The sequence below is a fragment of the Prosopis cineraria genome, unplaced genomic scaffold, assembly GCF_029017545.1.
Source record: "Prosopis cineraria cultivar Desert tree isolate PC_DT_omini unplaced genomic scaffold, ASM2901754v1 PC14, whole genome shotgun sequence".
Taxonomy (NCBI): domain Eukaryota; kingdom Viridiplantae; phylum Streptophyta; class Magnoliopsida; order Fabales; family Fabaceae; genus Prosopis; species Prosopis cineraria.
The window spans coordinates 5,411,426-5,435,731 of NW_026555345.1; the positions used below are offsets into that span (position 1 = coordinate 5,411,426).

At 33.1% G+C, this 24,306-nt stretch overlaps 2 protein-coding genes and 1 long non-coding RNA gene across 3 annotated transcripts; 2 read left to right on the plus strand and 1 right to left on the minus strand.

Moving 5' to 3' along the window:
- Positions 1 to 5,571: 5,571 nt before the first annotated feature.
- On the plus strand, positions 5,572 to 6,208 carry LOC129292075 (uncharacterized). The gene has a single exon (XM_054929590.1). It carries the CDS (start codon positions 5,599 to 5,601, stop codon positions 5,977 to 5,979), a length of 381 nt encoding a protein of 126 aa, XP_054785565.1. The 5' UTR covers positions 5,572 to 5,598; the 3' UTR covers positions 5,980 to 6,208.
- Positions 6,209 to 10,324: 4,116 nt separating this feature from the next.
- On the minus strand, positions 10,325 to 14,951 carry LOC129293269 (protein DETOXIFICATION 40-like). Its single transcript, XM_054931137.1, has 7 exons — positions 14,446 to 14,951; positions 13,597 to 14,228; positions 12,431 to 12,487; positions 12,088 to 12,326; positions 11,202 to 11,320; positions 10,733 to 10,819; positions 10,325 to 10,595 (listed from the first exon to the last, which is right to left on the minus strand). The coding sequence occupies exons 1-7, from the start codon at positions 14,797 to 14,799 to the stop codon at positions 10,524 to 10,526; spliced, it is 1,560 nt and encodes a 519-aa protein (XP_054787112.1). The 5' UTR covers positions 14,800 to 14,951; the 3' UTR covers positions 10,325 to 10,523.
- A 2,951-nt stretch (positions 14,952 to 17,902) lies between these two features.
- On the plus strand, positions 17,903 to 19,665 carry LOC129292542 (uncharacterized). Its single transcript, XR_008588900.1, has 3 exons — positions 17,903 to 18,119; positions 18,783 to 18,848; positions 19,396 to 19,665. It is a non-coding gene; the product is annotated as an uncharacterized LOC129292542 (long non-coding RNA).
- Positions 19,666 to 24,306: the final 4,641 nt, after the last annotated feature.

The window sequence follows — 24,306 nt, forward strand, 5'->3', positions numbered from 1 at the left end:
TTAAAGCTTGAATTTTTATTTAATCAGGAACTCCAAGCCTAGCCTTTATTCTCGACTCTACTAGAAGCAAATGGCCAACTTTCACTGGGATTGAATCGACGACGATGATTGAGATTGGATGGTCAACTTCCATCAGAACCGGACTAATGGCGATGATCAGGACTAGATGATAGACTTCAAAAAAAAAAAAAAGAGTAGCTTCATATATTACTCTTTATACTTCGCAAAATAAAAGAGTACCCCATATATATATATATATATATAGAGTTGAAATTTTGTCTTTGATATCTTTATTACTAATATCTTTGATATGAAATATAAGATTATACTATTTGTAACTTTGAAAAATGTAACTCACGTGAAATATTGGGTCTACCTAGTTGATAGTTGTTACAAAACAAAATCATCTATCAATAGATTCAAAATACACTTAATTAGTTTAGCTGCATCGCTAGGACTAATATGTCTGCTTTTATACTTACAAACTTACAACCCATAAACGTTACTTTTCCTTAAAACTCTATGTGGTTATGGTAGATAATATATTTGACTACAAACATTTTAAGGTTTTCCCCTAAAAAGATCCTCCCATTAAAAAATACCCTTAATGAATCAATCACTCAACCTTTTACTTTTAAATAAAATATTCTATTAAATAAATATAGACATGGAAAGATAGTAGTGTAATTTGGTTAAAAATATTTTATATTTCCAATGATGCAAGAGCTAGTAAGAATTTATTTTGATTTTAAATATATGACCTCAATCTTCTTTGTCTCTCTTATTTATTTATTTTCACAACCTACTGATATTGATTGCACGCATCAAAATTTTCAATATAAATGATTAAAATGAATGGAATTTTAGGAAAAATACACATTTTTACAAATAACTAACTTAATTTATTAAAAAAATATGTAAATTAAGTATAGGGTTAAAGGGCAAAAATATCCTAAATTTTTTTTTCCAAAAGCGCCTGGCATTCTAAACTTTTTTTTTTGGAGTATTTTGTCCCACCATTAAATATGGAGAAAGTTGACCGTTAATTGAAATTTAACTAAGGTATTTTATCATTTTACCCTCCTTCGTTGCTACATTTTTTTGGTTTTTGTTTTCATTCATTGGAAAAAAAATTAAAAAAATCACTGAAAAATAAAATCAAAAACTAAACACAAAATGAAAGAGGGAAAAAAATACAAAAATATCATTGGTCAAACTTTAATTTAACGGTCAAAGTTTACAATTTTTAATGATAGGGTAAAAATACTCTCTTTTTAAACTTTTCAAGGCAAAAATGCTTCAAAAAAGTTTAAAATGTCAGGTGTTCCTAAAAAAAAATTTCAAGGTATTTTTTCCCTTTTAACCCTTAAGTATAAGCTCTTGCATTTTGAATGGAAGTATAAAACTGTTTCAAAAACCCATATGTTTATATTAAATTGAAGGCGAGTCACATTATTTATAGTTTGTAAATAACAAATTTTTTATGACTATAAGAATTATATTGAATATTGATCAATTATATAGATATCAGTGGTGCTTGGTAAGAGATATCACATTGCACATCACTATGTATCTCACAGGTACTATATGTCTGTGTATTAGAATTTTACTTTTTAATATAGTATTCCACTTCATATTAATGTTATTATTCCCTAGTATAAATTTTTTACATTAATTCTACCACTAATATAACATGTATCATAATCATTCTGTTAATTAAGTTTAAAAGATGCTCTGTAGAAACGCGTGGAAATTGGGTCTGGTTCATATTAAGCAAGCCACATGCAATCCTACATTTAAACCTGGTACGACAATATGCACCTAATTGATGTAGTGATCGAAGCTAGCAAGATTTAATGAATGCTTCTAGGTCGGTGATTTATGAAAATCCCCTTCCCATTACATCTTTAATTTATACAATCAATTATATATGCTTTAGGTCTAGAAATATCGAAAATCCTAAACTTATTTTTATACAATATTTTCATTTAACATTTCAAAAGCGATGCAATATTATTCTTACTGTTAATAAATGTTAACATTGATTGTTAGTTGACAAAAGAATTATAAAAAAAAATATCTCAAAAAAGAACTAAGAAAATTACAAAAAAGTTATTAGTGTTCTTATTGAATTCTTTTTTGTAATTTTTTTGGTCTTTTTCTATAATTTTTTAGTTAACTAATCATCAAAGATAACATTTATTTACAATAGGAGCCATATTGTATCATTTTGAAATGTTAAAAAAGAACACTACAACAAAAATAAATTTAGGATCCCAAGTGCTCTTTAATCTATAATTTAAGAACAAATTTGTTATTTAATCTTTTTTATTAACATAAAGCATATGTGAGTTTGGATTTAAAAACTCTATCAGGATTAAGGTATGTCTTTAACCTTAAAGAGTGTTTCTATATTGTCAACTAACAAGATCTTTATATCAATAATAAGATTTAAATACACAACTTAAAAATCATAGGCCGAATACTTGCTTTAACTTGACTAACCTTTTGTGGGCCTTGGATCAATATTCAATTGGCAATTATTTCAGTGAACGAACCTTCTTCAAATGTTAATAATATATAGCTTATATGATATACTAATATATAGTTAATTAGATGATGAATGTATATAATAATCAGCTTAATCAACAGCCCTCATATGCGGCATTGTTATCTCTTTTAACTAACCAGATTAAATTACTTATTTTTTCATGGTGTACATTTGTTTGTCAAGTTGTATGAGTTTTCTTCTTAAAATTAATTTAAATAGAGTTAGGTGACTTTAAACGCAATCACTGAATCACATGTGATTAAAAGTTGTAATAATTCTTTTTTTTTTAATAAGAAACAAAACAGAAGATTCGAATTTCTTTATGAGTGATTCTAAATTTGTGGATCTGATCCTATTTTATAAGTGATTTTCTTTATCAAACATTACTTTAATAATGCCAATGTAGACATGGTAAAAAAAAGGCCATATCCACTTAAACACGATGTTTCAGGTTCAAATTTACCTAAATGCAAAAAATATTTTTGAAAGAGCTATTTTTAATTAAACTTAACAATATTATAATCTGACCCGGTCAAATGTGTATTAAAAAACTATTACTTTCTTTTTCAAGCCGTATGTTGACTTTAGTAATATTTAGAATTCAACCTATAGTCTATCTAAAATTAATCTTAAAAAAGTTAATATTCAGGGAAAATCTTAATTTCTTTTGGGTATAAAAAATTACACCAAAAAAGCAGTTCTTTAACTGTGATCGAAATCTATGGGGAGAAATTAAAAACTGAAGCACCGTCAGTTTATTCTACCTTGGTTGCCAAAATAAAAGCGGGTTTATGTCCGCCATGATGTGATGTTTTTGCTTTTCAACGTCTAACTCACAACTAAAGTCTAACAACTTGTTTAATCATTTCGGTTAAATAATTTTGTTATTTTGCATTGCATGAATGGTCTATATATTAAATAAAAGTAGAGTACCCATTGAAATATCAAATTCTCAAAAAATAAAAGAAAAAACATAATATAGGTCATTGCACTTCACCTGAGTTTTGTTATAGGTCTCTACAATTTTTTTAATATTTTAAATCTTTACACTTTTATTTTTCAATGTTTTAAATCCCTTCATGAGTAGTGTTATAAGAACCAACATTGAAAAATAAAAGTGTAAGAACCTATAACAAAACTTAAGTAAAATATAGATATTTAAAGTTATGCGTTCGTAAAAAATAAACAATTAAGGCGTGGAGTCGTGAGGTGTGCCAGAAACGAGGGGTCTTAAGAGGATGAAAGAACCTGGCTTCTAATCAAATGTGGGGCACCTGGGCTGCCTTGTCACAGTTCACTTGAATGTGAGAATGCGAAGTGAAGAACACTAATGTAGATGCAGCAAAGCAGAAATGCATTAATCAAAGAAAAAGAGTGATGAGCTATGCCGGCCGTACAACAAAAAATAAAGATTAAAGCTACATGATAAAAAAAATAAAGTAACAGACACAGAGTCTGAGACTAGTAGTTTGTTGATGCTGATGATGATTGTTGAAAGAGAGCTCCTCTATTTATAGATGATCTTGATTTGGTGCCTAAGTTTCATAATCGCCATTTTCCTTGAATTTAGAAAGCACTTCTTTCATCATATTCACTCATCATGGGTGATGGTCTTGACTTAATGGCTAAAATTTCATAAATATTCTTTTTCTTCATATAATTATTTTAAAGTCAATTAAATTGAATTAGAGTAGGGCCTTCATATTCACAATTTAGGTGCAAACATTATGTTTTTCTAAAATATAAATTTAAAGAAATTATGTAGGTTTGAAGAAAGACTAAAATGTCAATCATACAACCATATTTTCTTCAACCTTTCTTTAATTTCTGCTGACTTAATGAAAAGAACAATCAATCAATTTCCTAATTTTCTTATGAATTGAAAGATGCCTAACATTTAGTACATTTTGTTATTACTCCCTCCTATCCTATTTATTGGGCAAAAATTAGACATGGGAATAAGTTAGGTCTTGTTTAAAAAGGCTTGAGCCTAAAATAAAGGCATTGGGCAAAAAGTAGACATGGAAATAAGTTAGGTCTTGCTTAAAAAGGCTTGAGCCTAAAATAAAGACTTAAGGCTTGAGCATATATATAAGCTCTTTTTTAGGCTCAGATCTAAGCTTGTCATAAGCCAGATCGAGTCTGAAAAGGCATTTTTAAAGGTTTACTTAAAATAGCAAAAGAGATAGGTTTTGAAGAGCCTTCACTAGATTTTAAGCCTAATTAAATCATTAATAAGGCTCAATCATTCAACAAGGAGAGCATAAATTTAAATATAATATATAAATTAAATAAAAAGGTCTAAATAGGCCCAAGCTTTAAAAATATACCTGCTTTATTAAAAGGGCTTAGCTAAATAGGTTAGGCTAGGCTGTAGGCTGCTTGATAGGAGCGCAGCCTATTCCACTCCCAACAAAGAGAGAAGGATTTGTTTGTCCTAATTATAAATCATTTCATTAATTATTTTTCAAAAGTTTTCCCTTTTTACCTCTATTAAATGTTGGTGTAAGAAAAAAATATATTATTAAAGTATATATATTTAATAGTAATAAAATAAAAAATTTAATAACTTTTTAAACACACTTAATGAGTTTTAATTTTTTTTTCAATTCTGATGGAACATGTTAGAAGTGTTTTATATCCAAACTCCCGTTATGTGGGATTGTTATTACCGACAATAATAACTCAAGATCTAGAATAAGCTGATTCAACTTCTTTAAATATTTGAACCAAGCACCTCATCATTAATTAGTGCAAGTTTATTAATTAGTTTGATTAAGCAAGCCCAGTTCAAGAACAGATCAATCATCACCTCCATTATTTCTCTATTAAAACATTAGTCCACAGTCCACATGCCATGCTTCATCACCGCATGACCCCACCTTCAACCCTATATAACTTGTTAATAAATAGCTCTAATATTTATTCACTTTGGTTTGGGGATATACATATTTAATTTCAGGAACACAAATTATATAAACAAAATTTAAAAAAATAGAAAGACCCCTCTATATATCAAATTCAATCCCGTCGTCTTGGCTTCACATATGATCATTTGCCTTCTTCTGTGTCTTGTTCTTGAAAAAAAAGAGTACTCAATAATGGCTCTGTCAATTAGGAAGCCGTATGGCTACTCAAAGATGGAGAAGGAAGACCCAGAGGAGAGAAAGCACAGAAGAGCACAGTTCCTGATCTACAAGGTGATGGAGCGAGCTGATTCTAGACGAAAAGCATCGTCGTGGTCGTTGAGGATCAGAATATCGAAGCTGAAGGTGAAGATAGGCAAGAGATTCAGAAACAAGATTCTGTCTTCTGTTTCTTCTGCTAAATCTGGCTTTCATGAACACTTCATCGCACACTTGAAGACTTGGAGGACATTATTTGCTCCATCACCAACCCAACAGCCTTATTTGTTCAAATCATCCTAGTCATGATCTGTTTGGCATTATTATTGAGTCTCATATGCGTCTGATATATATAGCAGATCTGGTGTCTGTTTTTTCTGTCATAGAATCTATATATGTTTCTTAGATCAGCAACCTAATACTAGAGGGTTTGTTATGTACTGCTTAATTCTATACAAATACAATGAACTGCATCTGAATGAAGGAATGTAAGACTGCATTATGATAAAAGAGATCGAGTGGATTTGTGGAAGTTTCTTCAATTTATGTCTAGTTGTATGAAAGATCTCTCAAAGTTATATAATCTATCAGGTAATTAGGGGAAGGTTTGTTAGAAGGATGAAGTAGTTTAGGTAATTAATTTGTTACTAATTACCTAGTTTGTTTATAACAAGAACAACCTTTTGAGAGTCATATATTTATATTTACTTTGTATTGAGGCTGGGCCTAGTAAAAAAAAAAAAGTTTTCTAAATTTGATGAAAATGGTTTCCTAAACCGGTTTAAAGGATAAATTTCTATACGTAACCAATTTAGAAAAGGCCCAAAAATAAGAAATAAAGGAAAAAAAATTCATTTTCTAGATCGATTGTGATCACAAGTTTAAAAATATATTGCCTTTCTAAACTTCTTGTAGTCACAACCAATTTAGTGATTTCTAAACTAGTTGTTGTCACAACCGGTTCCAAAATATGTGTTTTTTTTTTAATAATTTCCTTTAATTTTTCCCATCAACTCATCTCATAAGTTTGGAGTTGGTTGATCTCTCTTTAAAAATTGGCTAAGTTTTTTTTTTTTGGATAAAATATTGAATAAGCTGTTTCTTTATTAACTATCGTGAAAGAGTTTACAACAACATCACGCTAGAGTTTTATATGAGTAATTCAATTCCCCCCTTAATTTACACGCCCATGTCTCTGTTTTTTTCCCCCTTTCTCTGTCTACAATTTCATTATATATATATATATATATAGTGAGTTTAATTTAAAATTGATGCAGATATAAGTGTGTGTGTGTGTATAATTTGGATTAAATTTCAAGGCGAATGAACGTGCAACACTGGCGATACTTTGTGGGGCTGCTTTTACAGCTTTTCGTAATGTTGTGAAGCAGCATGCATGTAGCTTCGATTAGTGTTATTTTTGAAATTAGTTTTATATTATTGGCAGGTTTAATTTTTTGCATTTATGGAGTATGAGGGGATAGGATGAGACTTGAAATCTTGACACGTGACGTCTGATTAATTATGACAATTATTGAGTAGTCGGTGCAGTAATGGTTAAGTCATAAATTACACACACACATCATGCACTCTGATGGTGGATGCAATTATGCATATGAAAATAAGATTAATTATAAAACTATATGTGTGTGTGTGTGTGTGTGTTTTTTTTTTTTTACGCCATCTGGTCTGTAGCTTATCCACTTGCTACATTTTGACTTGACGTCAATCATGATTTCTCAGATATATAATAACTTCCATTTTAAATTAATGGATAATTTAATTCTTTTTTAAACATAATTACTACACTTAATTAACTTTCATAAACTGTGTAAAGTGATTATATATATATATATATATTCAGAATCGGAAGGAGTATACGTATATCACGATTTGGGAGGGCATTTAAGGGAGGAATGTGTATACCCACACACACAAGTGATCATTGTTCTGTGGAGAGTCAACTAATGTTATGACAGTTCTGAGTGGATCCAGCTACGATAATGAACTGCATGTGTGTGTCTCTCTCTCTCTCTCTCTCTGATAATTAAATAATTCACATTTTCATATCCTTGCTTGCAAGCAATTAACGGCACCCTAATAACTTAATTAGAAAATAAACCAGAGTCTAACCTAATAATTCATCTTGTATTTTCATGGACTAGTCTCATCTCAGTCACACCATATTAACGTTCTGTACATATAAAATGTTCATTTTATTTTCCCCCTGCCTTGCAAAATTAATGGATCGAGTTGCCCCTTTCAGACGAAACAGCTATAATTAATTTCTGGTTCGGATTTTTTCTGATTTCTCGGCAACTATATATATATAAAAAATAAGAGAGTTGAATCTGTGAAAATGCGAGGTTCATGCATTGCTTTACGTTGAATTAATGCAGACCACTCCGAGTCAACCCTCTCCGTCTTTTTTATTGTCTGCTTTAATGAAGCTAGCTCATTGCTCCTGAATTTTCATCCCATTACCTATAAAATATTTAATGCCTAATCATGTTTTGAGGGATATTTGATGTGTGTAATATATAAAAAAGAATATGCTGCTATACATATACTCTCCCTCTCTCTGCATATAAAGTATTTTATAAAAACTTATTTTATCTCTAAATATAAAAAATGTTATGATATTTTTTAGTACTTATACAATTTTGCCCTTGGCTTTAAAAAAGGGAAGAAATATTAATTCTATTCTTTACCTACCACTACTATGATGTTAATGGGCCTTAGGGGCAAAATTTAAAAATTATTTTGATTTAATATGATTTCAACTAAATAACAAATTTTTATTAATATGTAAGGTTATGTTAAAAATAATTTATATATAGAAACATAAAAATTGTGTGTGTGTACCAAATTGTGTGAGTGTGTGTGTACCTTCCACTTTCATTGATTTCCATGGTGATTGTGTTCAATTAGTCCCTAATTTGACACTCAAATGTTAGCTATACTACTAATGAAGAAAGAGCCAGGCCCAAATTATTAGCATCTAGAAATCATATTAGACTCCAACTAAAATCTAGGCCGGGCTTAAATATTGAGTGCAACTCTTTGAATTCTACCCAAATTCTAATGGGGGTAATTCTTGTATCAGGATATACTCTTTTAGGTGTAACTCTTTGAATTCTATTGTTCAATTATTAAAATATTGCAAAAAATTTTAAAAAGGTTTGAATAAAACTAGTTAGACAATCTAAACTTAACACTTTCTTTACTCCTCCTTTACAGGATTGGATGATTTGAAATGCAGAGAATGATGCAGGCAATGTATGTGCAAGAAAAATCTCTTGGCAGAGACTTTATGCCTACGTGTGTTGAAACATATGGAAATAAAGGTGCAAAAATATATATTCTAAAGAAGACATCAAAGATAAAGACATTGCTTTCACCAGCATTTAGGATATACTCAGAGACCAATATCTTCAAACTAAAATCAACTTCTTATTTTAAGAAGGGCAATAGAGCAATAGCTAGATGGTTTTCCTCTGAAGAAAGATAGGTTAGGTTGGATAATGATGGCTTTGTTAACATTCACAATGCAACTAGTTGTGGCGGTCCCATCCAAAACAATCAAGATAATTGGATTAAAGGCTACTTTAAATACCTCCAATATTATCCAAGTACAGTAATTGAATTTATGGGCATCTTATGAGAATTAAACATTTGCTGGGCTGAAAGTTTGGTAAAGTTAATGTCTACCCTGACTTTACAGAAGTTTTCTCATTAATTCATAATAAGTTCTCTACTATTCATCCACTTTTTTTAACTATCAATAAAATTAGAGATTTCATCATGTAAGATTGGATAATATGTTTGATCATATTTTCAAGGAGGCAAACAAATGTGCGAATTAATTATTTCATCAAGCCCCTACTGACAATTTATATATTTAGATTTTTGATATCTCGCTGTTTGATTGTTGTAATCTTTTGTATATTGACATGACTCATTTTATTAATTAGCACGGTTTATTCATGACTTTCAATTCAAAAAAAAAATTTAGGTAGAGTGGGTAAGGATCAGAAAAGTGACGAAACTTTTTTAACAAGTATTTAATACAACTTAGTTATGACTTGAATTCAAGATTACTTGTTAAATTAGCACAGCTCCCTATCAGCTAAAATACATGATGGTTGGTAGCTAAGCTTTAATCTTTAATCTTCCATGACTGTATTTTTTGGCGTCTTATCGCAGCTTCATGTTGCTTGATATCCTTTCACATTATTTTTCCTCCCCATCATTGAATGCATGCATTGATAATAAGAATAAAGGACCCATTTTGTAATGACAAAGGCTATCAATGATAAAGAATCTAATACAACCCATTGGGCTTCATGCTTTACCAAGAAAATGGACCCTCTCAATACTTTGTCTATATATATGCACCCAATTTTCTCTGTTCTTTTTTAATAATATAAGAAATAGGCTTTATTGACAATAAAGATTATATCTCTCTAGATATTGAAGATAAATGGTAAATTTTTCCAAACTAAATAATATAAGGTCACTATAGTTGCGATATTAAAATAAATATATTATTCATGCGGTCATTTCATGATCTAATTTTCAAGAGCTTTACATGGTAATAATGAATATACGGACCATATAAAAAAATTAAATGGATGGAATATCAAGAAGAAGCATTTTATGTGTCACTAATACCAGATCTCCATAGACCATCAGTGGCCATCACGAAGAATTTTTTTTTTTTCTTGTTAAGCTTTTCTTTAAAAAATTGTCTAACAACCAATAACATTAAGAAAATGAGGTTTATTTGCTGTGAGCAATAAAATTAATACAATGACAAAATAGAGGAATCTCAGTGATTATGGGAATCAACCCTGCTGCTCATGCTCACCTTCTTTCTTATCTTCCCACTTTCGAACTCGATTCTGAGCTTTAACCACCTGTAGTTTCGATCACTCATCAGTTTCACATTGGGCTGGGCCCACTCCATTGGGTGTAAAAGCCCAACATATTAATATTGGGCCGAAAGTTTCTCGCTGACTCTCCCACACAAACACAATGAGAATTGGCAGATTACCTCGTGATTCCAATCAGTGCGAGAAGTGATCCATACAAGAATGAAAGTCTGCATCAAAGTTCCACCGATCATGCCAGACCATATTCCCTGCAAGTAATTCACTTTGACCCTTCAGGCTACGTATCTTTGATGCAATAACAACTCTAATTCTCCTAAGATCTAGATGGAATATTATAATCCAGTAACATCTTTTTTTTAAAAAAAGACTTCAACATCAATAAAAATGAACCTCTTATAGCTAAATTATAATTTATACAAGAATTAATATTCGAATCTTCAAACACTGACTTAAGTTATCAGAACTTCTAACACTTACATCAACTTTAATTGGTATCCCAACAGCTGAGCTTTATAGTTATCATCAGTATAAGTTGGTGGAAACATACATATGTTGATTGTTGGGGAGAAAATTATAAGACAAGAAATTTACAAATAAAAAGGTATAAAAAGAACAACAGGAGAGGAATACCTTAATGCCAAGGTTGAACTTGAAGCCCAAAAGACAACCGAGGGGAACCCCAACCACATAATAACACCCCACGTTTACATAAGCCACCACGACTTGCCATCCACACCCAACAGCCACCCCTTCACCAACCAAAAAAACAACATTCTCTGGGTCACCAATATATGATGATAATAAATATAATAGTTAATTATTTGAGGATGGAGGAAGAAGTAATTCTCAGGAATGGAAAGTGATCGTTTGAATAGAGAGAAAATAAATGGGCAAAAAGCACCATATCTTAACTCAAAATTTCAAAATTTAAATTTCATAATCATTTAACTTTATTATTTTATTTGTTATTATATCCAGTTTTATATTATGTGAGAGTTTAAGTGGACATATATATACCCATAAAAGCTAGCATAAATAAAGTGTTGGAATACTTATAAATATTTATGAATTTGTATTAATTAATAAGCCCATATATATGAATCTTTATAATCTTGTGTGGATCATAATAGGTAAACCATACAAGTGAATTTAATAGGCAAAGGCTCAACCTATAATCTTGTAATCGGTAGTTATTCTCTATTTCTTAACTAATTGAGTCAAGGATAATGTGAGATTAAATAATTAATTAATTTATTAAAACGGTTATTGATTTAGTTCATATAAGTCGATCGGTCAATAATTAAAACACACGATACGATCACCATTATCTCCAAGCTTTCTACAAATTATGAGGGTTTAGTGAGTTGTGAGTCTACCTATACTTGACATATTTATGATCAGTCATAGATTTTTCAAGTACACAAGTTACTTTACTTAAATTTTATCTGATTTATATGAGTTGAGGTAATAAAGTTAACATAAAGTAAGAAAGGAGGGCGGGAGGGAGGAGAGTTACCGGACAAAACAGGTTGAATGCCATTGAGGATGAGGGTGACGGCCAAAAAAGGGCAGAGGTCAGAGACGGCGTTGGCCACGGTTTGGCCTTCGGTGAAGACGTAGCTGATGACATGGCGAAGAGCAAGCACGACAATGGCTTCGATCACAGCTACCACGAACGACACTACGTTCACAATCACCACCGAGAATTTGGCTGCTCTTGGATTCCCAGCCCCTAATTCATTGCTCACCCTCACACTGTTACGCACCCACACACACACGTTCACCGTCATTCTCAATCATCAACTCTTCTTCTTTAAGGATCTAATTCATTGCTCAAACATGACTCCTTATTCACTCACCTTGCTGCTGCGTTAAATCCAATTCCAATCTGAAGCAACAGTCCTGCTATTGCCATGCTGCCACCACAAAACCCACATTACGTCACCCCCACCCTTTTAACTCTCATATTTAGATTGTCAGAATATTTCATAAGGGAAAAATTAGCAACACAAACATGTAAATTTCTCACCTTTTCCCCTGAAACTCATTTCTACATTCCAAAACGCAGCCAAGGGGATAACATCTAAATAATATTACTCCCTCTAAGTAACATTCTTTTGTGTTTTGATTCAGCTAATCTAAATAATGTTACTCATTTCTACACATAATTCTTACACAACGTATTTAAATACTATAAAGTTTATTGAAAACTTAATAAAAGAAAATGACAAATAATACATCTTGTGGGATTTCATAGTAATTCTTCCTCCAATTCATGATGATCCACGATTAAATAAATTACACGTTTGTCGTGTAGTGGTTGGCATTACATATTAATTTATCAGTCTTCGAATGATTAGAGATACAACATGCTGCACTTGGAGCATTGCCCCAGTGGCAAAGTGATCCCCTGTACAAAGGGTGGTCGTAGGTTCAATTTCCCACAACACTAGCTTCATCTCCTCTCAATTCACACACACACACACACACACACACACACACAGATACATTATTCTTATTGTTGGTGCAACATCAAATTGTTCCCTTTATTTAAAATTATATAGCATTTTTTTTAGAGATATCATGTTTAAAAATATAAAGTATTTTGGTGTTTTCAATAAATAATTAATGAGGTTTTTTTTTCAAAAATATTATTAATAAATATTTGAAATGAATGAAATTTTCATATTTATTGTGATATAATTTTTCTATTAAATAAGGACCAACATGAAAATGATAATAGTATGTAAATTTTAACCATGTTAACTGTATTTTTTTCAGAGTCAAAATTAATTAAAAATGTCTTAAAATTTTAAATGGAGAGACGGAGAGAGTAATAAGCTGCCTCATCCTCTCATGTTTTTGTCTTCATGTCGTAAATAATACTAAAACTTTTCTATACATGCCAATGGAAGGCATCCAACAACCTTAAATGTGAAGAAACTTCGTGTAAACAAAAACCGAAAGGCACTTTTATTTTTTAAAAAAAAATGTCTTGAGGCTGATTGATAATCAAAAAGCTTACCAAACAGAGATAGCATCGAGGGCAAGCTCAGAATCATCAAGCAACCCAGTGATCAGCACAAGCACCTGAAAATACCAAATCTCAAGACACAGCATGACGGCGGAAGCCGCCGATAGTTTCGTAAAAGCCCAGAGCCCATGAAAGGCCTGAAAGCTAAGCCCAGTCCACGTGTGCCTGCACTTCCGAGACATTACAATGTACACAAATTGGGCCACCACTATGATCCACCAAGACAGGCTCAGCACCAAAGAGGCCCCAATTAGGCCCAAACCCAATTGGAAGACCACCACCCAACTGAGCAACATGTGAAGCACGAGCGTGGCCGCGGAAATGTAAGTGCTAGGAGCTACAATGCTCTGCGCCTGGAGGAACTTCTGTATGGGGAAGTTCACGGCGTAAGCGTAGATCTGCGGGATCAGGCCGTACACGAAGATCGCAGCCGCCGACGATAGAGCCGCCGATTCACCGATCAAGAGCAGGATTTGCTTGCAGAATATGTAAACCAAGGTTATTGGAATCCCGGTGAGGGTCAGCACTACGGTTGCTCTTTGCATGTACACACCTAGCATTTCATACTTGTGTGCACCGTAGGCTTGCCCACACAGTGTCTCTACCGCACTTCCCATACCTAACTGCAAAATAATTTAGAAAATTTTGTCATTTTAGCATACGCCACACAGTTCGTATCTATCTATAATATATATATCAACAAACATGTAACTCAACTGGTGGAAAGAAAATGCTTATATTTTAAATTGAAGTTAAAAAGAGTAATTATTATTGAAGCGATATGAGTACGATACCAAAAGGAGTCTTAAATGAACAGAGAATTAATATTGAGTGACATACCATGACGCCGTAAGCGAAGAGCTGAACGCCACTGTTGCCAAGGTTGGCAGCGGCGTACTCGAGGTTGCCGAGGTGGCCGGCGAAAGCTCTTGTGGCGCTGGACATGAGGTTGTTGATGAGGTAGACGAAGATGGCCGGACCTGCGAGGCGGGAGAGAAGGTTCAGCTCAATCCACGTCGCTGATCGGAACTTCTTGAACCACGTCAGGTTGGTGTCTGAGAGAACATTTTCCAGTCTGGAATCAACTACGTGAGCTCCACCACCGTTAGGCTCTGCCTGTTCCTCCTGAACCGCCGTCGGCGACGAAGTTGAGTTCAAGATCGGCCGTCGGAGGTCGTCTTCTGCGGACTCCATGTAAGGCGTTATAGCTGGAGGCGGAGGCAAGTGACGCTGCTTTTGTGAGTTGCATAGGAATGAAATTAGGGAGCTATGGGCTATAAACTGCTGCAAAGTGACCGATCAAACTGCTCTTTTTCGGTCCAAAATATCTAAATGACATGAAGAAAGCATTTAATGTAGGAAAGGTAAAGCGAAAATGTCATTTAAAACCCTTGCCTACATTTGACGATAAAGAAGGGTTCTTAAACGCTGTAAAATTCGCTTCAGATCAAGGGTACTGAAATAAAATTAAAACACAAAGTAAAATTATCTTATTATTCCTCATTCTCTTTGATTCTTTTCAAAAATTATTCATTTCTCTATTAAAAAATTATTCATTAACCTACAAAAAGTGTTTGTATTATTATTGAATCTTAATTTTATTTCAAATGTTTTAAGTATGTTTTAAATATGATAAAATAAGTTGTCTATTTCCTTAAGTAAAGTTGTTCATTTCCTTACATTAAATGGTTCATTGATTTATAAGAATTGTTTGTATTATTATTGAATAATTTTATATAGGAAAATAAATAATTTTATTAAAAAATTAGAGGGAATGAGGGACAATGATTCAATGAGGTAATTTTATTTTGCATTTTCATTTCACTTTAATTTCCCTAGTTTGAAGTAAATTTTTTCTAAGGGACATTTTTTTTATTAAGTGTAATCAAAGGGTCACAAATGAAATTTTCCCAAAGTTGAATTCGTTACTTTTATTGATTTTGGATTCTTTGATTAAAAAAAAATTGGCGAAAAGTTTATTTTAAACCCCTAGTCCACAGCCCCTTAAGTTCTTAAATTCATTAATAGAAAAGGCTCCTTAAATTCTTAAAATTCATTAATAAAAAAGGCCCCTTAAATTCTTAAAATTCATTTCAGACCAAGAAAACCGAAGTGAAATTAAAAATATAGAATAAAATTGTCTCATTGCCTCTCATTCCCTCTTATTTTCTATTGAAATTGTTTATTTTTTTATATAAAGTTATTCGTTAATCTATAAGAATGGTTGCAAAAAATTTATGTATTTCAAAAATAAAAATAAAAACTTATATAAGTTATAAGATGCTTAATTAGAATATCAAATGACGTTTCTTTTTTATCACTATAATTTTAATAGCTTTCTTGCACCTAAGCCAACCCCAATTGAATGTGGATGGCACAAAATATAAACATTATATTTCTTTGGTTAATGAGGATATAAATTGAAACATTGATATATTTTTTAACAAACCAAGTAATTTGACAGCTTTTCAAAAAGGGACAAAAATGTATTCATTCTAATCCTATTTGTTTAATTTTATTTATAAAATACTTTATTGATTTTTTATATAAACTTTTTTCGTCTACCTCTCATTAGATGTTAATATAAAAAACATGTTATCAATATACACACACTAATATTAGTAAAAGTAAACATTTATTAAATTTTTAAAATGATTTATAAAAAGAACAAGAAAAATATAATATTTAATAGGTCTAATAAAAAAATTGGTAAAAGGTGAAATCAAATTTTAATAAAACCATAGACATGATGCTAATAATCGTGGGATAAAAACTAGACTAACTAATTAAATCAATAATATGATAAATCGACTACTTATCCAATTCAATTAAAAAGTTAAACTAGATTTGAATTGACTTAGAGTAATCCAAATTGACTTGAAATAAACCATAATAACCCGTTCAACCTAAATAGGTTACACTCCCCCTCCCCATACTTGTGCAAGCTAGTTTCTACTACCTAGCCTTGCCTTAGTTATTTCCCATGAAAAAATAGAGAATAACAAATAGGTTCTAAAGTGATCAATTAATTTAAATTAAGTTTTAAATATTAAGCTAAAGGAATTTACAAGTTTGGTTTTTGATTTTATAATTTTGTTATGATAAATTTATAACTTATATTTTAAATTTTAAAAGGAAAACAAATTCATATATTATTCAACTATGTTAAAATTTAAAAAAATAAGTTATAAATTCATTACAATGAAATTGTAAAATTGAAAGTTGAACTTATAAATTCATGAAATTTGATACTTGAAATTTAATTTAAATTAATTAATCCTTTTAAAACATATCTACCATTCTCCCTTAAAAAAAAAACAGAGAGAAATGGGACTGTTGAAACTATTTTTATTTTATTATTCTGAAAACTGATGTTTTGTAGAACATGTTTTGAGAACAAAAAAATAATAAAAATAGATTTTTTTTATTCTCCCTTATTCTCCAAAACAATAATCACAGAACATTTAAAAGTTGTTTCATTTTTTTGTTCTTCAAAATAATATTTTATTTTTTATTTTTTAAAATATTTTTTAAAAATATATTATCAAACAGATTTTTTTATTTAGAACAGGTTTCCAAACATGTTCGAGATGACCAACAAGGGACTGTTGCTGTTAGCTTTATCTTTTATTCAAGCAAGCGTTTGGTGCATAATTATACTCACATCTAGGCACACACATTTCTTGTTATCACTCACCATACACATTTTAACTTGTATTAATTAAATTTATATAATTGTAAAACTTTTTTGTTACCATAATCTTTTTATCATGTGATTTTTTTAATATTATATTGTTTATTCTTAAAATTTTTATTTGAAATACTCTATGTAAAATTAAAAATAAATTAATTTACATAAAATCGGTTTGAACCCAGTTTAACCCCCCTGTTAGACAATTGATCATTAACTCAATATTTCAACCGGTTTAATAATTGGCATAGTTTTCAGTACATTCCTAACAATGCTCTCTGTAACATCCTGATTTTTATATAATAAAGAAATTGCAGAATTTAGGTTTTGAGGAAAAAAAATGATAATAATAGGAATTTATATTATTTGAGGTTATTTAGAAATGATATTATGGTTAGGTATTTAATTATGAATTTAAAAATTTAAATTCAAAACCACATAAGTAATATTTAGTTAAGATATAATACATAAATAATTTTTTTTATGTATGTGTTGAAAAAAAAAAGAGAAGGTAGAAGGAACAAAAAAAAAGGGGTGGAAGGTTGTTGTTTCTAAGTCCCACATTGGTTAGATGAGGGAAGAGAGAGGTGCCTTCATGTATAAAAAGGAGGGGGTGTGTGCATTAGGAAGCATGAGAGGCTAAGATGCAATTTAGAGAAAATTGCAACTTTTGGCCCAAAGGTTTGAATAATTAAATTCAAACCTATAGTTTTTTTTAATATAATTTTGGGACTCACAATCCCATTTTTATATTATTTTTCTCTCTTCCTCTCACGTTGCTCGGCGTTTTCTCGCAAGGGGGGATTATTTTCTTTTTCTTCAGGTATGTTCTAACTTTCCTGTTTAGATTAGCATTTAAAAATTTATTTAATTACAAAATTAATTTTATAGTTATTTTCTAAATAATATTAGCTTTCTAGTGATATGATTATTTTGTAGGATAGAGTAAATATTTTGATTAGGATTTTTCTATAGGATAGTTAATCTGATGATATGATGGATTAAAAATATAGGTTAAAATTCTTGGGATATAATAAATATTATAGAATATTTTCTTGAGGTTGAAACTCATGTTTAAGAATTTTTGAGTTAAAATCTAGATCTATATGGTTGAATTTATGTGGAATCTGAGACGTAGGGATAAACCTATGATTATTAAATATTTATTTAAGTATGAATAGGTATTTTTGAGGTTATAGAAAGGTGATTTGAGGCTTCAGGATAATTCTAAAATTTTTAATTTATTTTTGGATGAATTTTTAGAATGTAGAAGGATGAAATTGTGATACTAGAAGTGAATTGAGGATAAAAAAAATAGTTCATTAGGGTACGAGAATTTTAGAAAAGAATTTGGGAAGTTAAATGAGGCATAAATCTTAAATTAGTGTTAATATGGACTATAGATTTAAGACTTTCTAACTCTTTAAATTAGAGTTATTTATTTTAATGTAAAATTAATATATAGTATTGTGAAATAATTATGTAGATTATATTGACAAAGATAGTGGTGAAAAAGGAGTTGTGAAGGGGAACTTGTTATTCAAGACACAAGGTAACCATTATTAATGTGTTGTGATGAGTGTGTTTGTGAATGGTTATGTGTTGTTTTGTTGTTTGGAAAAATTATGAATTATTGAAAATAAATACTGTATATACTTGTTTGAAATTATTGCCAAGTGGGTTAAAAATTTATTTTTTTTATCATGATGAGATATTATTGTTCGGATATATTCCTGTTTGGATATTTGAATGATGCATGACTTGTCAGGGTATTTTAATGTATGGTGTTAATGGGAATTTCTGTTCGGTTAATTATTACCACGTGGTAAGCCCTCATTGGACCCAATGAGTGGCGTGTCGCTTGGTCCAACTCACCTTTGGCCGGGTGATTTGGCGTCCGAGCATGGTGAAAGGAGGAGATAAGGTGCAGTCATGCAATTAAATACTTGTTCGGTTTGTTTGAAAATATTGCTTGGTTAAATGTTTTGTGTGCCCACTTAGCAATCGCATGATTAGTTACATCCGCATGCATCATTACATATTAATTTTTGGTTACTGGGACTTTTAAGTCTCATTCCCCGTGGTTAATATTTTTACAGGAGCGAATCCGGCCGAGAAAGCACCAGAGGTGTAATTATGGTGTATGAGACACCATCTTTTACGTTGCCTCTTATTTTGGATTATACAATGTATCTTGTGCCAACTTAGGACATATCTTGTCTATGGAGCATGTAAACTCTAATCCTTTTTATTAAATGCATTTATATGTCCAAGAGGATTATGTCTGTCCCTTTTGATTCATGACCTAATTTGAATAACATGCTATGAGGATCATGTCTGTCCCTCATGGTTCTAATTGCTTTTTGAGATATTTTAAGACCTGTGGTATATTGTCTTGGATGTATCATGGTAGAAATTTTTCTACCATGATAAGGGTATGATAAGGGTTCAATGAAAAAAAATGATTTGTTGAATTAATAATTTACGAAAAATCGGTTTGTAAATTTGAGGGTGTTACATATTGGTATCAGAGCATATAGTCGGTTGGCAATATACATTGTTATGGTGCTTCTCATTGTATGGCCATGATATAGCTAGGCTAATTTTATTATTTATATCTTGTATCCTTTAGGAGGGGAGAGAAAATGCCTGTTACTCGTGGTAACTCAGGATTCCAACATGAGCACCTGCCACCGCCACTGCCAAATGAGGAGCCTGACTTGGCGGAATTAAGAATGCTTGTAAAAATATTAACAGACAAGGTTCAAGGATACGAACAAGAGTTGACGGAGCTAAAAGGCAAAAGGTAACTGAAAATGGAGATAGGGCTCATGTTGAGAGTCATGTGGGGGAAGGCAGTTCCTCACATCCTGCCACTCTGAGAGATCATGAGTCTAGAAGGAAAGAAATTAGGCAGGAGGAACAGAGAGCCCCACCGACCATTACTGATGTGTGGGAAACTGTTAGGAAGTTTAACCCTCCTACGTTTGATGGTAACCTTAAACCATCCGTGGTAGAGGAATGGGTGAAGAGACTCGAATCCATCTTTCGAGTAGTCACATGCACCAGCAATCAAAAAGTACAAGTAGCATTAGTGCTCCTAGTGAAAGGAGCAAGAGATTGGTGGGAGACAGCAGGGCCCAGGGATGATTCTACACTCACCTGGGAGGAATTCAAGGAAAAATTATTCAGGCATTACTTTCCATCAGAGTTAAGGTCTGAGAAGGAAGCGGAATTCCATGCCTTTAAGCAAGGGAACCTCGATGAGGACACATTCATTGCTAAGTTTCAGGAGTTATCTAGATACTCCACGTACCTGCAGTATAGGGATGATTCCGAATGGAAGGCTAAGCGCTTATTGGAGAAGGCTAGACCAGAATTGAGGGAACAATTGGCTCATCTAGATATCCGAGATTATGATGAAATGTGCATAAAACTACAAGTAGTAGCTCGCAGTAAGAAGGAGGTCGAGAGAGAGAAGAGGGTTATTCATATAGTAGACCCCCAACCTACCCTCGACCCACCGGAGGCATTATGAAGAAAAACCATCAGGGTTCGAGTAGCTCATGGAACCAAGGAAGGCAGAAGGGTCCATTTCAAAGGGGCCAAGGACAGAGGAGCTATCATAGTAGTTATCACGGGTCACAGAGGAGCCCAACAGTATCTACCCCTGCCCCGAGTACAGCGAGCTCTCAACAGTGCACTAAATGCGGGCGTCGTCATTTCGGACAGTGTTGGGTCTGTTACATTTGTGGGAAACCCGGTCACATTGCAAAGTTTTGTGGGGACAACCAGGGCTCAAATATGAAGAACCCTTCCCAACATCCTACTGTCTCTGGCCGTGTGTTTGCTCTTACTCAGGACACCATGAACTCCCCAGATGCCATTAGAGGTAACATCAAAATCCTTCATCATGATATTGTTGCACTATTTGATTCGGGTGCTACACACTCTTTTATTTCTGAAACTTGTGTAAAGAACCTTGATTTGCCTGTGTGTATTTTACCTTTTGATATGAATGTGTCTACTCCTGCGGGAGAATCTGTAAGGACTGCTAAGGCATGCCTTAACCTAGTAGTCGAGTTTAAAAATAGGAAAACAACTATGGACTTAATTATCCTACCACTGAGAGGTATGGATGTAATTGTGGGAATGAATTGGATGGCTGCAAATGGTGCTATCCTAGATTGTAGAGAGAGGAGTGTGTCTTTATCTTCTTTGTCGGTGACCCCAGTCGAGACTCAAGATCATGTTTTCTTGTCGGCGGCGCAAGTTGATAGATGTATGAAGAAGGGTTGCCAGGCCTACATGGTTTTCTTCTCTATCCAAGCTGAGATTGATGAAGGCGTGAAGAATATCCCAATTGTCAAAGAATTTGCGGATGTATTTCCAGACGAAGTCTCCGGTTTACCCCCAAAGCGCGAGGTAGAGTTCTCAATTGAATTGGTACCCGGTACAGGGCCAATTTCTAAGGCTCCTTATCGGATGTCCCCTTCAGAGTTAGCGGAACTGAAAAAGCAAATTGAAGAGCTACTTGAGAAGGGTTTCATCAGACCGAGTGTTTCACCTTGGGGATCTCCAGTCCTTTTTGTAAAGAAGAAGGACGGAAGCCTCCGATTGTGCATTGATTATAGACAATTGAACAAAGTAACCATCAAGAACAAATATCCACTTCCGAGAATCGATGATTTGCTGGATCAGCTTGTGGGATCCGCAGTTTTCTCAAAGATTGACTTAAGGTCAGGGTACCACCAATTGAGAGTGAGAGCAGAGGATATACCTAAGACAGCATTTCGGACGAGATATGGGCATTATGAATTCATGGTGATGCCGTTTGGACTTACGAATGCTCCTGCGGTATTCATGGATTACATGAATAGGATCTTTCGACCCTATTTAGATAAGTTTGTAGTAGTGTTTATTGATGACATTCTTATTTATTCAAAGGATGAGGAGGCTCATGGTGAACATTTAAGAATCGTCTTGCAAGTTTTGAGGGAACATAAGCTTTATGCCAAATTAAACAAGTGTGAATTTTGGCTCCAAGAAGTAAAGTTTTTGGGCCATGTTGTGTCCAGAGACGGAGTTGCGGTGGATCCTAGCAAGATTGATGCAGTGATGAAGTGGGAACAGCCAAAATCTGTTACAGAGATACGAAGCTTTTTAGGTTTAGCAGGTTATTATCGTCGCTTTATTAAGGGATTTTCGCAAATTGCGATGCCCTTAACTAAGCTGACTAAGAAGGATGCCCCATTTATTTGGACTGACAAATGTGAAGCTGCTTTCCAAGAATTGAAAAAGAGGTTAACCACTACTCCAGTATTGACTATTCCTAACCCTGTGGTGCCGTACACTCTGTACACTGATGCTTCTTTAAAGGGTTTAGGATGTGTTTTGATGCAAAATGACCGAGTGGTTGCCTATTCCTCCAGACAGTTGAGACCACACGAGGAAAATTACCCTACTCATGATTTGGAGTTAGCTGCAGTTGTGTTTGCTCTGAAGATATGGAGACACTACTTGTATGGATCTAAGTTTCAAATCTTCAGTGACCATAAGAGCCTGAAGTATTTATTTGATCAAAAAGAGCTTAATATGAGGCAGCGACGATGGATGGAATTTCTAAAGGATTATGACTTTGAATTACATTACCATCCGGGTAAGGCTAACGTGGTAGCTGATGCCTTAAGTAGAAAGACTATTCATGCTGCACATTTGATGGTTCATGAATATCATTTATGGAACAGTTTTCATGATGTTCCAGTAGATGTGATTGAACATCAAATGGCCGCACTCCAGGTAGCAGACTTTGAGAGCAAATTCTGGGAAGATCTCAGAGTCTCACAGCAGAGTGATGACTACTTAAGGAATATAAGGAAGGAGATAGTGGTAGGTAAGGCCCCAAATTTTACCATCTCTGAGGACACAGTGATGAAGTATAAAGGTAGAGTTTGTGTACCTAATGATCCAAGATTGAGGAATATCCTTTTAGAAGAAGCTCATAGGAGCAAATATACAATTCATCCCGGTATAACTAAAATGTACCATGATTTGAAGCGAGGTTGGTGGTGGCCAGGAATGAAGAAAGATGTAACTGAATTTGTTTCTAGATGTTTAACGTGTCAGAAGATAAAGATAGAACATCAGAAGCCAGCTGGAACACTGCAACCGTTAGATATTCCAAAGTGGAAATGGGATGATATTTCTATGGATTTCATCACTGGACTGCCAAGAACACCCTCGAGTAAGGATGCTATTTGGGTGATAGTAGACCGACTCACCAAATCAGCTCACTTTTTGGCGATCAAGTTTACCTCTACATTAGAGAAATTTGCTGAGATATACATTAAGGAGATAGTTAGACTTCATGGTATACCCTCTAGAATTGTGTCAGATCGTGACCCAAGGTTCACTTCAAACTTTTGGGGTGCGCTACAGAAGGCTATGGGTACCAGACTGAGTTTTAGCACCGCATACCACCCCCAAACAGATGGACAAACAGAGAGGACGATCCAGACTTTGGAGGACATGTTGAGAGCTTGTGCCATTGAACTACCAGGTAGTTGGGATAATCATTTGCCATTAGCTGAATTTGCTTATAATAACAGCTATCATTCTAGTATTGGGATGGCGCCTTATGAGGCCTTGTATGGAAGGAAGTGTAGATCGCCTTTGTGTTGGACAGAATTAAGTGAGAGGAGTATCATTGGTCCAGAAATTGTAGAGCAGACCACCCAGAAGATTGCAATGATTAAGCAAAAATTGCTAACCACTCAGAGCCGACAGAAGAGCTATGCTGATAAGAGGAGACGGCCGTTAGAGTTTGAAGTAGGAGATCATGTATTTTTGAAGGTTTCTCCAGTGACAGGCATTGGTAGATCCATTAAGGCAAAGAAGTTGACACCTAGATTTATGGGCCCGTATGAGATCTTGGAGCGAATTGGATCTGCTGCATATAGAGTTGCATTGCCTCCACAGATTGCAGGTATCCATAATGTGTTTCACGTATC